General features: G+C 48.5%; 1 protein-coding gene and 1 long non-coding RNA gene across 7 annotated transcripts in view; both read left to right on the plus strand.

Moving 5' to 3' along the window:
* The window catches only part of DPP6 (dipeptidyl peptidase like 6), a 987,445-nt gene that overhangs the window by 842,151 nt on the left and 129,127 nt on the right, over positions 1 to 16,167 (plus strand). For all 6 annotated transcript variants that reach the window (XM_070616959.1, XM_070616961.1, XM_070616964.1 and 3 more), the window contains one exon: positions 1,144 to 1,264. In XM_070616959.1, the coding sequence (XP_070473060.1) occupies positions 1,144 to 1,264 (121 nt within the window). The remainder of the gene's footprint in view (positions 1 to 1,143; positions 1,265 to 16,167) is intronic.
* On the plus strand, positions 10,530 to 11,534 carry LOC139082958 (uncharacterized). Its single transcript, XR_011539356.1, has 2 exons — positions 10,530 to 10,660; positions 10,998 to 11,534. It is a non-coding gene; the product is annotated as an uncharacterized lncRNA (long non-coding RNA).

Consider the following 16,167-nt stretch of genomic DNA (forward strand, 5'->3'; position numbering starts at 1 on the left):
CTGCTGCCCCTCCTTCTTGTCCCCGACAGGACAGCTCCCGGGGGCCTTTGTGCAGGTGCTCCATCACCCCTTGCCGTGCATGCCTCTGGTTTTCTCTCAGGCTGTTCCTTCTGTGTAATCTAGCTTCTCAGCCCCTTGCTTCGTCCCACTCCTCATTCAGAACTCAGCCTAAACTTCGCTTTCTCAAAATCCTGACACACTCCACAACATGGATGAACCCTGAGGACGTTTTGCCAAGTGAAATTAGCCAGACGGAAAAGGACAAATGCTGTATGATTCCACTCATATGAGGTCCCTAGAGGAGTCAAATCCATAGACACAGAAAGTAGGATGGGGGGGCCAGGGGATAGGGGTGGAGGAATGGGGGGTTATTGTTTAATGAGGGCAGAGTTTCCGTTTAGGAAGATGAAAAGTTCTGAAGATGGATGGCGGTCATGGTTGCACAACAGTGAATGTATTTAATGCCATAGAATTTTACGCTTAAAAATGGTTAAGATGGTAAATTTGAGGTCGTGTATATTTCAGCACAATAAGAAAAAAATTTTCCATCACTGTCTCAGGGAATCCTTGCCTGTCCTTTGGCCTAAGTCAGAGAATGCTCACCTAGGTTCCCAGAGCTCCCACCTATCCCCATCGGAACGTTTTCCTGTTAAAAGTTTCTCTGTTTTACCAGACTGTAAGTAGGATGAAAGCACATTATATATTATACGTCCCACTTCATTTATCACTGTGCTCCCCTATGATTGGGAGAGTAGATGCCCGCAAAATAATTTTTGATGAATATTGAGTGAATAAATCCCAGATTTCAGTTTCCCAGCCCTCCAGTCTGAATTGCTAGGAAAAATACAATTGCTAAAATACTCATGCCATCTGGTGTTACAGCACCCAACAGGATCAGACACATCGTCCAGTCGTGGTAAACGATCTCACTGGCTGCGCTCTGTGAAGCCTGAGTCTCTGATGAACCTCAAACGTAGATTGTACTGGAGCCGGGTGAACCCCAACCATCCTGAGACTGCCCTTGTTCTGTCAAATAAACAGCAGGAAAATGCAAACCCCATTGCTCCTTTCAGATTTTTTGAGAACACCCTATTTATAACCACTTCCTTGGTTAACGCTATGTTTTTTCTCTTCCCAAATTAGATATTTATCTTCGAAAACAATATCTACTACTGCGCACACGTCGGGAAGCAGGCCATCCGCGTGGTCTCCACTGGGAAGGAAGGCGTGATTTACAATGGCCTTAGTGACTGGCTGTACGAAGGTGAGGGCGCCGGAGGCAAGGAGCAGGGGCTTCTGTGCTCGCTGTGGGCTCCTGCTGCTGCTAGATTGGGGTTGTCTGTTGTGTCTTTTCCTTTGACTTTATTAAATTAAACTCCTGTTTCTGAGGTTCCGCTAAATTAAAAAGATACCAGTGGAGCTTCAGGCTGTCAGCAGGAGCCTGAACTGTTGAGCACGCACCTGGTGACCAGGTGTTCAGAGCTTCCCAGAACCCAGGCTGCCCCTTGAAGGGCAGGTGGCGTTGTACTGGGAGGTCTATTGTACCAGAAGGTGACTTCTGGGCACATGTGGGGCTGCAAGTGCTCAGGTTTCTCTACTCCCACTCCTGGAGGTAAAGTGCCTTGTTTGGCCTGGGGCAGGGAAAGCCAGAGGGCAAAGCTTCCAACAGAAGCCCATGGAGTGGCTGGTGGTCCCGAGTACCTGCACCTTGCTGGACATTTCCTACCACTGGTTCTCCTTCGGCACCAGAGGCCTCCAGTGGGATGCATTACTCAATAACTAGAAATCTGAGTGGGAAGCTGTCTTCTTAAACATTTATAATCCGTCTCCACATTAATGAGGCCTTTGTCATAACAATCATAATCATGTATCGACTGCTATTAGGGGCCAGGCACTGTGCCCACCACTTGATTGTCAAACACCTCATTGAACTCTGTCGTAGTCAGCTGTGGCTACCATAAGAGAACACCGAAGATGGGGCAGCTTCAACAACAAACACTTATTTCTCGATACTCTGGAAGCTGGAAAGTCCAAGATCAAGGCACCGGCAGGTCCGGTGTCTGGTGAGAGCTCTCTTCCTGGCCGCACGGGCAGAGAGAGAGAGTGAGCTCTCTCTCTTCATCCCCTCACAAGGGCACTAATCCCATCGTGGAGGCCCCACCCTCATGATGTCATCACCTCCCAAAGACCCCACCCAACACCATCACCTTGGGGATTTAGGCTTCAACATGAATTTTGCAGGGACACAAACATTCAGTCCATAGCGCCCTCATACAACGTTCTGAGATGAATACTACTGTTGACATTTCACAGTGAGGCACGCTGAGGGTTAGTAGTCTGCTGGGTTTACACAGGTTAAGGAAGGTGTATTGGGCAATGTCATTGTTTGAGTCCAGGATGCTTCCCTTTCTAAAACTCCAGATGTGAATCAGGGTGCTTATGTCCCAGCACTGGGCTGATAAACAGCCTACCTCCTGAGACCACCTGGTCACAGTGACAATTCCCCATGCTGGCTGCATCAAGGCGGGATCAAGGGATCCTCTGGACATTGTCAAGCCTAGGAAATCCTTTCCCTCAGTGCCATGCATCCCTCAGGCCAGGATTCTGCATTGCTGGGGCTGTATGTATTGTAAAATATACAGCTCACCTTTACTTCCCATCGTAGTCCACTGAAGTCGCTGGAGCTCAAAGTGCTATGACTTGATTTCTAAATTTTTTTAAATTGAGATCTAAGTTGTCTACAATGAAATGCACGACTATAAGGACACAGTTTGATGAGTTTGACAAATGTGTGTGTTGTGTAGCCCCATCAAGACATATACCATTCCATCATCCCAGAAAGCTCCCGGAGGCCACCACCATCCCCATGTCTGTGCAGCTCGTTTTCTAACTGACGTGCTGGAAGGGCCCCTCCCCGGTGTGGTGCCCTGGAAGCCCCTTGTTTCTTCTGACGTGGCTGCCACTGCTCAGAGCACCCAGGAGTCCAGTTTCTGGGCCTCAGAAGAATCGACCTTGAGGTTTTATTGACCTCACATGAGGGTGTCACTGGAATGAAACGGGTACTGGCCCGTGTCCTCTGTGCTCACACCGTTGTGTGAGCAAAGAGCCCTAGGAGCGGCTGGCCCTGGGTTCAGAGAGGTCAGGGCAATTACAGCCCGAAAGGCCCCCAGAGAGCAAAGGCCCTGGGCTCCTGGCTCTAAGAGCCTAGACATGCTCTAGGACTAATCTCAAAAAACCCATAACCAGGAGATTTAAAATATCTTTTTTGGTATCTTCCTAATGAAATAAAAGCTGATTGCTTTGCAATTCAAGTTAAGCTTTTGCTTTAGCAAATCCATTGAAAGGAAATTTTTCTTTAAGGCATTTACACGAAATTGTGTTGGTGTGATAACAGAGCCCCAAATATTTTAAATCAATCACGGTTGATGTGGCAGCTTAATCTCCTTAGTGCCGTTCCCTGGAAGGTTATATATGCTGATGCTCAGATTTCCGAAGTTGGGAGCCCAAAAGCCCTGGGGAATCTGTGTTCATTTACTAATAATGGGAAGGTAAATGGTGAAGATGGCTTTTTTCTAATCTGTGACTTAACTCTTTCACTTCCAGACACGCCCTTAAAAAAGGGGGCGGGGTAGATTGGGAGCAAAAATACCCTAAAAGTATTTGCAGAGGGTCTGACTCACTCGGAGCTGTTAGTTCTGAGGAGAAACTGAGCTATGTACAGAGGAAACACCCCTGCAGTCTTCAGCCTGGTTGGCAGCAAAATGCCATATTGATTTGTTTTGTTTCCAAGAAAGGATCTTAAACATATTGAACATATCAGAATATTGAGGGCCAGGGGAGAGCAGAGGGAGGAGACCCGGGAGCTGCCAGGAGTCTCCATCCTTGAGCAAAGGTTCACACATCCTCCGAAGGAAAATCTTCCCCAGGGGACTGAAGCATCCACGTGCTGGGATGTGCCCTCGGCACCAGCTGTGAACCAGGCTGTGCGTCGCACCGATTCTCTGGACTCCCCACTCGCGGTGGCCACCCACCGATGCTGATAAGCAAAATGCATATCTTCATTTCATGCTTCTGGGCAAATGTCATGCAGTGCCATAGAATTTTTACTTTAATATAAGATTAAAAACTGCTTAATCGTGCCCTACATCTGTTTCAAGGTTTACTAAAGTTTGTTATCTAGAAACTAAAATTAAGATGTTACTAAGAGTTTTTTGAGAACTCTAAATGAGGGTTCTGTTGAGAATTCACACTTTCATGCAAGGCTTAGCCATTTTGCAAAGCTCCTAATATGTAGGCATGTGGCACAGTTGGAATTGTCCAAATTTTTATGAAAGGCTCTTTGTTACCAGTTTACAGAATTGGTTGTATTTCTCAGTTGCTGCTATTTATATTATTTCCATTTTCATACACATGAGGTAGAATGGTGCAGCACAGAATGTATGGCTTATAATTTTCCAGTAATAAGACTTTAAGTCATTAAATGTTTCAACTGAACTGTGAGACGTTCGTACCTCTATTGCCAAAGCAGTCATATGGATAATCTGAAATAAATATCATTATTCAGTGATTCGTGGCTGTTGTGAAAGGGCTGATACCTCAGTGGAAAGCTGGAATATGCCGGGGTCATTTGAGAACCACTTCTTTCCCCACATATATACAAATCCTTATCTCCTCAACTCCTCTGAGACGGGGTGGAGGTAGGGTGGGGGCAGTGAACTTACGAAGATATTTATGGCGCACAGCCTGGAGTCATCAGGCTGGGATGACAGGGAGAGTTGAGAAAGTGGCCTAAAGGGTATTGATTTAATCTGGTTTAGTATGCATGAAACCGCAGGGCTGAATTTTAACCTGAACTAGTCTAGAGCTTCAGGGTACTTGGAAATTGTGGTCAGATCTTGGCCGGGCAGCCTTGCCCCATGGAAGGCAGCAGGAATGATGTTTAATAAGGTCTCGGCGAGCTTCCCCAGCATCAGCTCCTCTTGCTTTGTTTTAGGACCGTTCAGTCAGGCAGGGGCTGATTGACAGTGACCAGAGGGAAAAGCACGTGAGGACAGTAATGCATACTGTTGTCCCCTTCTAGCATCCTCCCCTTTCCTGCAGCCCCTGGTGCTCCTGAGCCCACCTCCTCGCTGGGGTCACAGCCCTCTCCATGGCCCCCATGGTGCTCTGTCAGCCTCCATGGGGCCCCCCAGCTTCCTCTCCACAGTCCCCCATGCTGACTGATGTTCACTCGGGAGCTAGTGTGGTGGAGGTGGGGATGTGGCTGGGCGGGCCAAAGAAACCCTCTTCCCAGAGCTGCTGAAGTTGGGGGTATGTTTAGCGCATCCTAAGTTTGAGCTCATAACATTCTGGAAACATGCTCATGCTGTAGTCAGACCTGCCATGAAAGGCCGAGAGCTGTGCTAAGCTCTCATTCAGTGCTGCCCATTGAACCCCTGAGCCCAGTCATGGGGTCTTTACTCTTCATGCTCAAACTTTCGTCTGGAGGCTGCAAAGCCAGGATAAGACTAGGGCCTATTTTGCAGTTCTTTACGCTGTTTCTTAAAGCCTCTTTTACAGTCAGCACTAATGACCTCGCAGTTTTTTATTCCAATGAGGTGCTCTGAGAGACAGCAACAAAAGGTCAGGGGGACCCCAGCTGAATAAATCTGAGTTACTTAATGATGTATGTTTTTGGTGTAATTCTAAGCCTTACGATTTTGATTATTCAAGGAGGCAGGGAGTTGAGGGGGCGAATGACTTTCATGGGAAGAAACATTATTACAACGAGAGCATTTCTGGAGATCCGTGGGATGCTTTTGAATTGTGTGCCACCCACAGGAAATCTATCCACCCTGTTTATCCAGATCACCCCAAACTTTCTAATTCCGTGAAAGCAAAACAAAATTGTTAAGTAATATTTCCCGTGGAATATGCCTATCGGCTTTGATTTCAAATTCATGGTTCATTAAATATTTGGTGAGCCGTGCGTGCTGTGTGGTGCATCGGTGCGGAGTGTCCAGGGCCCACTTCGTGCGTGCTGCGAGCAGCCCTGTCAGGCCGGACCCCCGTGATGAAGAGGACTGCCACAGTCTTCTGGCGAATAGCCTCACCTCGGACCGTCAGAGGGAGCTGGAGGATATTTGCATGCACGCCATCTTTTTATCAGTGCGACAGTGTTTCTAATGCCTCTTACACTATTTTTAAAACTCCCTGACGTACATTTAGATAATGATATTTTGAAATGCTTATGGAGCCACCCTGGAGTGTAGATTCTTGATTGGGTTCTTCAAATGCTAACTGTCTCTGAAGTACCTGGTTAGGGCACTTCATTTGCTGGCAGACTGCACCCAGGTAGTAGATGGAAGTGAATTTATGCACCCATTCATACATCACTCTAGCTGGACTGGTAGTTTTCCAAGAAGTTACGTGGCCAGTAGTTCAACGGACCTGGAACCACGTTCAAGCGTGGATGTTGTTATTCAAACCATAGATTTGTAGCTCCTTGGACTTAGTGTCAGCTACTTCTCAGATGGATGTGACGGGAAATCTTTGGTCAGACCAGGAATCTCTGTCAGTAAATTGCCAGAAGCTGGTGACTGGCGTCACAAAGCTCCCTCGCACAAGGGCGTGTAGCCGCGGTGGAGAGCAGGCTCTTTGCGGGGACTGTAACAGCCTTTGAATCATAGCTTCACCACCGAGAAGCCACATGAACTCAGATGAGTGTTTAACTCTGTGTCTCTGCGTTCTTGTCTGCAAAACAAAGATAACAGCAATCCGTGTTCCCCAGGGTCATAATGGAAATTAAATGAGCTCATACAGGCTCGGCTCTTAGAACCCGGCCTGGCGCTCGTAAACGGCAAGGACTGCTGTTCCCACTCCTGTTACTTTACCTGGCCATTTCCCCAAACTGTAAAATAGCTGGTGCCCACTTTACTTTTTCATTTAGCATCGTCAGGAGTCAGGAGCATTGTTGCCATTAATCTTTCACTAATTAATAAAGATTAACTAATTAATCTTATTACTTCACACCCAGGAACACTCAAGCCAAGAGTTGCAATTTGAACTATGTGATAAATGGACCGTTCGGTTGTGGGGATGGGGGAGTTGTTCTAGTCGACCTCGGGGTATCAGTCCAACAGTTCTCCACTCAAAAGATTATCTGACTGAAGTTGAAGTGAGACACCAGTGCACGCTGAAGAGGGACAATAATCTGCTTTTAGAATATTTAAATGGGAGCCTGTGACGTCTGGAACAGCAGCGAGGGGCCCTGCTGGATGACAGCAGCTTCGATGAGAGCAAATTAGAAATGTGATGGGGAGTTTAGTACTGAGGGCAGAACTTAGGCTTTGCAACCCAGCACCCTGCCTAATCAGATAAGGCAGGAAGGGACAGGCTCAGTCAGGCTGTGAATCACAAAACAGACGAACAAAGCGAACCCAAACACCAGCTTCATAGTCCAAAACAACAAAGACAACCTCTCCCCATGGTCCCACATTCCCCCCAGATCAGGTGGGGGTAGGTGGGGTCTCCCCATGGTCACTCAGGGTCCCAGGCTACCAGGGCCACCCTCATCTCAGGCACGGCCAGTCCAGCATGCTAGGGGAGTGTTTTGGAGAGACACACACTGGCAGTTACATGCTCAACCTGGAAATGACCCTGGTGGGCACTTTTGCTCACTAATTATCCAGAACTCGTCCCCAGTGCCCAGGGAGAACCAGACATGTTGAAGATGTGACGATGAAGAGTTCACATCCGGGCAGTGCTCTTGCAAACAACAGACCTCAAATCTGGGGACCACAGCAGAAGAGGAATTGACTGCAGAGATGCTGGGGATCCCTCAGAATTGATGAGAAGGTTGAGGGTCAGGTTCAGAAAGCAGCCAGAGATCAAGGGCAGCCAAGAGGGTGCCATGGAGCCAGTCTGGTTAGAATGCCTGGCAGGTGTGGGGGGCCGTGGGGGAGGATGTCGTGTGAGGGGTGCCTTGACTGCCCAGAGCACACGTGACGTAGTGAGTCGCTGCAAATAGAAATGCCACGTTCTCCACACTGGCTCATCCATGTTCCAACTAGGGCAGGATATTCCGAGAAATAGCTGGCGTCTATAACTTGTTAGCATTGCAAACTCACCTTATTTCATACTTAACAGCTAATAGCTGTGAGGAGAAATCAGAATCATAACCTTACATGATTGCTTCCATGGGAAGGCTGATAAATGTCACATGCCACCTTGCGGTCAGCTCCCTTCTTCTGGGCATCTCCTTGGAGTCTGTAAATTCATGGATGTGGTTCCGATGAGCAGCCCCAGACTGCAGAGGAGAGACCCAAGGACAGTCAGGCTCGGCTGAGCCAGGCTGCTGGGCGGCACTGAGACTGGTCCACGGCAAAGCCTGGGTTCTCAGAGTCAGAAGCTGAGTCTGCACTTGAATATCCAGCATTGGCCTTGCTAGTATCTTAGAAAGATGACCGATTATTTTAATTCAACGTGAAGAGAAATCAGAAGTGAGAGAAATCTGATGGGGAAACGTTCTCTAAAGGTTCGGGAAGAATTCCCACTGATCTTGAGAAATGTTTCTCCCCATTAATTACCTAATCCTGAGAGATTTTGATAAATAATAGATGATGTTCACTGGTTATATTTTTAAAGCTTTTTAATTATGCATCAACTGGGAGATCAACACCAACACATCTTTATCTCTTTGTTACAGAGTCTTAATGAAATTTGTGGCTGAAATCCTTGATGCCCTTGAGAAATCCAATTCCTTTTAGCCTTTTCTGTCTTCTGAAATTACTTAAGGACGTTAGGCCATTACCCTGTTGTTGAGAGTTTTGTTAATACACTTCTACTGAAATGGACACGGCGGATGCTGGAAGGAAGACCGGCTCCCGGCTCATATGTACTTCAGATGATTTAATATGCGACTCAGATGCCCGATTCCAGCCTTCGCTCTTTTGCTGTTAAACCTGTTTCCTATCATCTTTGGGCAGTAGTTTCTTTTTCTTGTTCTGAAAACATCTCTGGGATGGACTAGGTAACTCTAACCTCCCTTCTATCATCAACGTTTTCATATTTAAGTGTCAGTGTCGTGAACGCACAGCGTGATGGCGTGAAGTCTGTATTCCTGCCAGATGACTTTGCAATGACGTCTTCACCTGTCTTCACCTTTACTTGGTGGTTGTGCTGGAGTAAAGCTCCACAGCACATGGGTATCTTGTTATCTCCGCTCCAGTCCCCTCTCCTGCACGTGGGACATTTGTGTATAGGGAAGAAATTGATCGGCTGATTCTGATACACCTTCTCCCTACCCCCTCATGCAATCATCTGCTCTAGAGGAATCAGCCTGCTTCTCTCTCTTTTACTCACTTTTTCCTTTCTTTCTATAAAATTTGCATGATTACTATAACTTTTCTCTGTGCTAAGGGCTTCCCTTGGGAAAGTGCATGTGGGTGAAATGACAGCTCACCTTCCCCACCTCAGAGCAACCTGAGCTTGGAATCATGGAGAAGACTTGGGCTTGTCACTGATTCTCTGAACTAGGACCGGTGAGTGGAAGAAGAGGCGAGGATTAGGTTTCAGGTTACTTTCGTGTTCCTACTGAGCTTCCCGCAATGGAAGAGGCTGTCCTGGGAAGCTCGAGCAGAGGGAGGTCACTGCCTTTCTGTCGGGCTGTCCTAAAGTGATTCCTGCACTGGACGGAGGTCAGACACACAAGCCTGGTGTCTCCAATCACATAAGCTTGTGATCCTGAGCCCCCGAGTCTGTCCCAGAGCCCAGGGGCCCAGCAGTCCCCAGGGAGGCAGAGCATCCGCTCCCTCCTGGCTCACCTGATGGGTCAGCCCCTCCCTGGTGCACAGTGCATCCACGCAAGGCCAAAGCCCATCCATTCGATGGAAAATGAGGACCTGAGCCTGGGAACTACCTAAGGGCCAACTGTCCACAAAGAGGAGGTGACCTTTCAGCCCTTATTGGAAAAATATCCACCCAGCACCTTGTTCCTTTTGCAGGAATCAGTCCATCTGGCACTTGCTTTATTAAAAGAAAAACCAGGCAGCTGTGTGGACGCTGAGCTGCACAGTGTTGGGATTTTAAACAGACGTTCCTGGGAAGATGCCCGGCCGGGAGGGTACTGTGTCACTTCTCGGAGGAAGCAGGCTCACCCAGCCCTCCAAACCACAAGGCCTCCTGGAGGGTTCTAGATCAACTCTCTCTCCTCAGCACCCTGTTTTCAGTTCCTTGATGTGTCTGGCTGAGACTGTCTTGATCACACTCGCACCTCCCTTTCTCCCCATCACACTGTTTCCATTAAAGCTTCGTCTCACCCACCACCAGGCGGTTTCTCTCCAGATGCCTGTGCCCACGTCTCTAGGCAGACAGGAGGGATGTGAGGAATCTGCACATAACAAAACCCATTCCATAAGGAAGATATTCCAAGACTTGGCAAGAGCCTGCACAGCCCTCATTCTCTCAGGAATTACATGTCAAATCTCTGCTCTGTGCCAGCATGGATTAGTCACCATGAGAACACAGTGCCCAGCACACTGAGCCTTTGTGAAGTAGACAGAAGGGAGGGAGATGAGAGAGGTACAGGACACGGCCCCCTCCTCAAGGAATCGACAGGTGGCAGTCCGACTGGGGAGCTGAGGCCACCCGTGTGAAACAAGTTCTTCCTTGCCTCATCCAGGTACACATTCCTGCATTTACTCTACCCCAAATCCCCTATGGGTCCTCACGGGAAACAAAGGTGCTCTATGATCTGGACCTGCCTTCAACAAGTTTATATAATGCGAGATGGTATTTAATCAAATTCTAATTATATGGTACAAGACCCCAATTTAGACACTTTTAGCAGAATGATTTATTCTGATATGAGACCATAGAAACATGAAAATCAGAAAACCAAGCAACCATTAATCCATTAATTTGAGAGCTAACTCTTTAAACAATTTTTCCAAATGTCCTTCTCTCAAGATATTACCAGCACATCGTTCCCAATCTCTTTTCCAATTTCTCCCATTCAGTCTCAGATTTGAGATCCTGTAAGATGTGATCCAGCAGAAGCTTGTCCTGATATTGAGACTTGTGAAACAGCTGGGGAAACAGTGACGGTTAGAAAATTTACAGCTGTCCCCTACATCATCACGTGCCTGGAGATGCGACACACAGCGGAAAGACGGGAGTATTCCGGGCCTCCCCTTCTGGCTCTGATGAATGAAGCTTTCCCTCCATATGCCAGGGCGTGGAAGGTGGGCACGGGGCGGGCAGTACCCTCCGTGGGCACTGTGGCCACTCCCGCTCTGCCAGACATCCAGCGCTTCCAGCCCCTGGCCTCCCGGCTGCTCTGGCAGGAGTGCTGGGGATCCCAAGAGCCTCCAACACTGAGGGATAGAAGGTCAGACCTCGGGACTCGGCAGGCCCTCCCAATACTCAGCATGCCAGAATTCCCCTTTATTCCCAAGCCAAATTAAGGTTTCCTTGGACTCTTCAGGGAGCATAACATACCATACTTCGATAGCCGTACACGTCAAAAGAAAATAAAGCTAGATATGAGAGAGAAATAGTCATGGGTGGTTATGGCTGACAAGTGCAGAAGCACGGGTCGGGGCAGATGTCTTGCTAACAGCCACAATTTATTCAATTGCTTTCCTGGCTCCAGCTTTGCCATTTTATCTCTAGGGTGCTGGGGATGCGGACTCTCTTTCTATGTGCTAGGGTTTTCTATAATTACTTTTGTTTCATTGTAGCATTTAACTGAGTCTGGAAAAACCATCATTAAGGGAAAAGAAAGCTGAAAGGGGAATTGAACACTATGTGAAAGGGACCTTTCAGGCTGTGGGCAGGCAGCCGTTCCAGAGTAATGGGCCTTTATTGACTCTGATTCAGATGACACAGGAATGTGAAAAAAGGAACTGATTTTTTCTGTACTGTCATCTCCCAAAGCAGGTGATGCTAAAACAGATGACACTCAGCTAGAGATGAGGAGGGAGCGTGTGTGTGTGTGAGAGAGAGAGACAGACAGACAGAGACAGAGAAGCAGAAAGACAGAAAGGCAGGTTTCAGATCAGCTGCTCAAATACCTACTTTAGCAAAAGTTTGAAGACCTAAGGTTGACTTGCCCTCAATCTTGCTGTCTCTTTTTGGCATTGCTGGAGTCTTAAAATACTGCCCTTCATGTCCCCCTGGATGCAGTGTGGCTGAGTGGCCTTTGTGTGGCAGATAGATTTGCAGCCAGTCATCCACACCTGTCAGCTGGCTGGGCACCATCAAAAGCTGGGGCTGCCCACCCCACAAAAGCAGCTGCTGGAAAATTTCCTACCTAAAATTCTCCAGCCCTGCAGAGAAGCACGTGTTGTCTTTTTCCCTCCAGTGTGAGAAAAAGAGAAAGGGAGAATTAAGGCAGTCTGTCAGAGTGCTTGGAAAAGCTGCAAATTAGCAGCCTGTGAGGTTCTGATGAAAACCCGGGCGATCCTGGCCATGGGACCGAACGTCCAACCCGCGCTTGGTTTCTCCCTCACCGAGGCGAGGGCGGGATGCTGCCCCCTGGTGGCTGGCTGGGGCACGTCGGGCGCGTGGTCTCTGCTCCAGGGTTGATTTGCTGGAATTGGCGGATCTCTCTGATGATGATGATATGTTCGCGGAGTGTAATATGCAAATCACACGGCTCTGATTAGTTGGGGAAGCTGCGAGCATTGCGAGGTAAAAGCTCCATTTGCCTCCTGGCTTGACAGTCACGATTTCTTTTTTAACCCCCATTTAATTCTGCTCTCAGCACCTCGGATAAAATATTTAGCGGCAGGAAAAAGGCAGCAGATGCAAGCGGGGATAAATAAGATTTTCTGTATTTAGAATGAGGCCATTTATTTCCGAATATAGATCTGTCAGGCATGTTATTTATGTCTTTTGCAATTTTCCAGGACCCAGATTTCTCAGGGCGCTTCGGTTCTCCCCAATAGGTATAGCAGTGGGGGTGTCGGAGCAGGCACTCACTGACAGTCAGAACCCACCGGGACATTTTCTTTAGGAATGAACCTGAGCCCCATCTCACTGTCTGCTCTCTGTTTTATCTGTGTCTCGCCTCGTTGAAAGATGACAGTCTGCAATACGGACGTTACTCAGGCAGATGGGTTCTCCGAATGGTGAACCACAGCCTGAACTGCCAGACTCTGCAAAGCACAGCAGGAAATCGGCTGTAGGCTGGTTCTCTGGTTGGCCCCTCGGTGTCCCAGAAAGAGCAGGGAAGCCAGAATCAAGACGCTGAGCCGGGCTCTGCCTTCCCCCATCCTGCGATTCTGGTTAAATGAGTGTCTCTTCCAGGAGATCTCCACTCTGCCACTCCTCAAAGCTGGAGTGGGCACCACATGACACCTGGAGTCAAATCCAGCCTCCGGTTCTTCTTTTGAGCAAATTATCAACACCCCTGGGCTTCAACTTTCTCCTCTGTAGAGTGGGACAACAGAAGCAGACTCACAGGTTGCTAGACTTACCGTGGAAAGGTCGCAGTGTCTGGCATACTGTGAATGTTCAGTCGCTAGCGGGCTGGATGACACAGCAGGCTGAGAACGCGCGCCCTGCCCATCCCGCTCAGTTATGGGGAAGCTCAGAGGACACGGGCCACCTTAGTACCAAAGTCAGAGTGTGGGCTGGTTGCGAATATTGTTGTTCCTGCAGCATTTACCAAGGAGAGAAGAAGAAACCAGATTGGGAGAAGGATGAACTCAGGGCACACGTGAGTGAGGGTCTGAGAGAAGGCGGAGAACATTCCGGCACATCAGTGTCTCAGGAAGATCTAGGAGGAATGGCTGAGACAGGTCCCCTCTTCATGGCAAGGCACCTCCCTTCTGAGTTCCAAAGGCACAATTTTGGAAAATCACCAAAATGCCATCCACTCTAGGATTTAGAATCCCCCAGGAAGCCCAACAAGGCGCCCCGCTTCTTTGACCAGGGTGACAAAGCCCTCCCCATGGGAGAAAGGGGAGCTCCTGAGCTTACAGTGAGGATGCGGCCCTGAGTGGAGCCTGCCCTCTCTTCGTGTCATTGGGAGCCTGATCCAGTGGGGGGCTTTTTGACAAAGTCCCTCCCTTGTGAGATCCACTCCGCAAGCTTGATGGTGCCATTCTGTTTTGGGAATCCCCACCAGAAGTACTAGCAAATGCTTTCAGGCTTGTGGAAATTTCTACCCGATTATTTTATTCATAAAGTGGTTGTAGCAGCCAGGATGCCTTCTGCCCCTTTGCCTTTGACCACACTCAGCCACAAAGCGTTAGGAGAAGGCAGAGCATAGCAATGGTTTGCTCGATTTCAGACTTTTCTATGCTGTTGAGATTTGGCAAAGGGAGAATTCACTGTGACTGTGGCTTTTCTCACTATAAAAAGAAGTTGAAATTTTCTGCCAGCTTTTGAACAACATTGAACAGAAGATTCATTCAAAGCACTGGAGAGACAGCTGATCCTATAAAACACACCTAAAATATGCTCTCTTTATCTGGGAAACGAACTCCCCAAGAGGATGGGAAACAAACCATCCGAGTCCTCCGCTAACTCAAGGGTACACTCTCTTATCAGTGGAATTCTGTCTCCTACCCCCGCTTATGCACAGAGCCCAGCAGGACCTCGCATGTTCTGCTCCATTTAGAGCTGATAACGTCAACTATAATCATGCAAGTTTATCTGGGAAGGAAAACGTTGGAAGAAGGCAGCAAAGAAGGTAAAGAAAGACCTGGCTTTGCAGAAAACAGTGTGGAGAAGTCACATGCTCATTCAGAGTGGTCGCCCCTCAGCCCCGCCGTCGCAGGGCCTGTCTGCTCCATCAAAGGCAGAAGTTCATCCTACCAGTGTGTCACCGAAGAGCCGTTTGTAATTGGCCCTGTACCGTGTCATCTCCTTTCCAGGGCTATCTGCCTGACAGTGTAGATATTTTCATTTTACTCCATAAATTGGACCTAAAATCATAGGTTCTTAAAATGTTGCAAACCCAGTGTTGTGCAGAGCACAAGCTGAGCATCCGGGGAAATGTGGCATGGTGGGGAGAGACAGGGCCGTGGAGTCCAGCAGCCCTGGACTGCCCCTCCCACTTACCAGGTATATGAACTCGAGCGAATTGATTCCCGGCAGGAGCCTTGGTCTCCTTGTCTATGGGATGGGTATAGCCGTGTCTACCTTGTGGAGCCTTGGTGAAAATCATGATGACGTGCAGTGTCGAGCGCTGCCACTCGTTTCTTAGGCACTCAGCAAATTGTAACTATCAGTACTTGTGTCGTCGCCGTTAGAAAACACCATATGTTAGCAAAAAATAGGACAGTTTCTCATTTCTGACACTGAATAAGTACCCAAGATCTTCACAGAAGCAAGCCTTTATCTCTGCTGTTAGCACCGCCCACCAGCATAGAAGAAACAGTGTTCTCACAGCCCCAGGAAGCGGGGACAGTGCATAGTTATCAGTTGACACTCTGGTGGTGTCTGTGTAACGTGTGGGAAGATGTATAATAAAAAGCAAGGCGTCTCACAAGCTATAGGTAGTATTATCAGTAGTAATTGCTGCCTTCTTGAGTGTCACGGCTCCAGGCAGATCTGTTTGTAGTCATTCAGATTCACTGATTGACTGTGATGATGAGCCATCAGTGAAGGTAGTGTCCATTTGGTTTGCTTATGTAAGGAGTCTGATATGAAGAGAAGAGACCTGGGACCCAATGCCTCACCCTTCCCACGTTCTCAAAGAGGGATGAAGGAGGCGACCACCCTGTGGTGACGTAGGGGAGCCACAGAAAGGAGTGATGGGGGTCCTGGTCGGCAGTATGGGAGGGCAATGAATTCAATGAAGCACTCAGGCAGAATGTGGGGTTCCTCTGTCCAGGCCCAGCCCGGAGCCCTTCTCCTCCCGTCTTGACAATGTCCTCTCCTGTCCCTGCCCACACCCAGCTCCCTGTGGGCGAGAGCCTGGAGGGAAACGGAGCCCAGAGCTCACGTCCACAACATTCTCAACACCGGATGGCGCAACGGGAATGGCTTGATAAATGCTCTGACTGGAACCATCATCCTATGGGGCATCGTGCAGCATGCCATGCAGAAAACCCAGTGTGCCATGGGACGGGGAAAGCCCTGGGTTTCTGTGACTTTAACACTTGGCAAGCACCCTTCTGCACTTTGTCTCATTTGAGTTCCTCACATAGTGGGGGGAGCAAGGGCCAGGCTTTG

The sequence above is a fragment of the Equus przewalskii genome, chromosome 4 (genome assembly GCF_037783145.1).
Source record: "Equus przewalskii isolate Varuska chromosome 4, EquPr2, whole genome shotgun sequence".
Classification (NCBI taxonomy): Eukaryota; Metazoa; Chordata; class Mammalia; order Perissodactyla; family Equidae; genus Equus; species Equus przewalskii.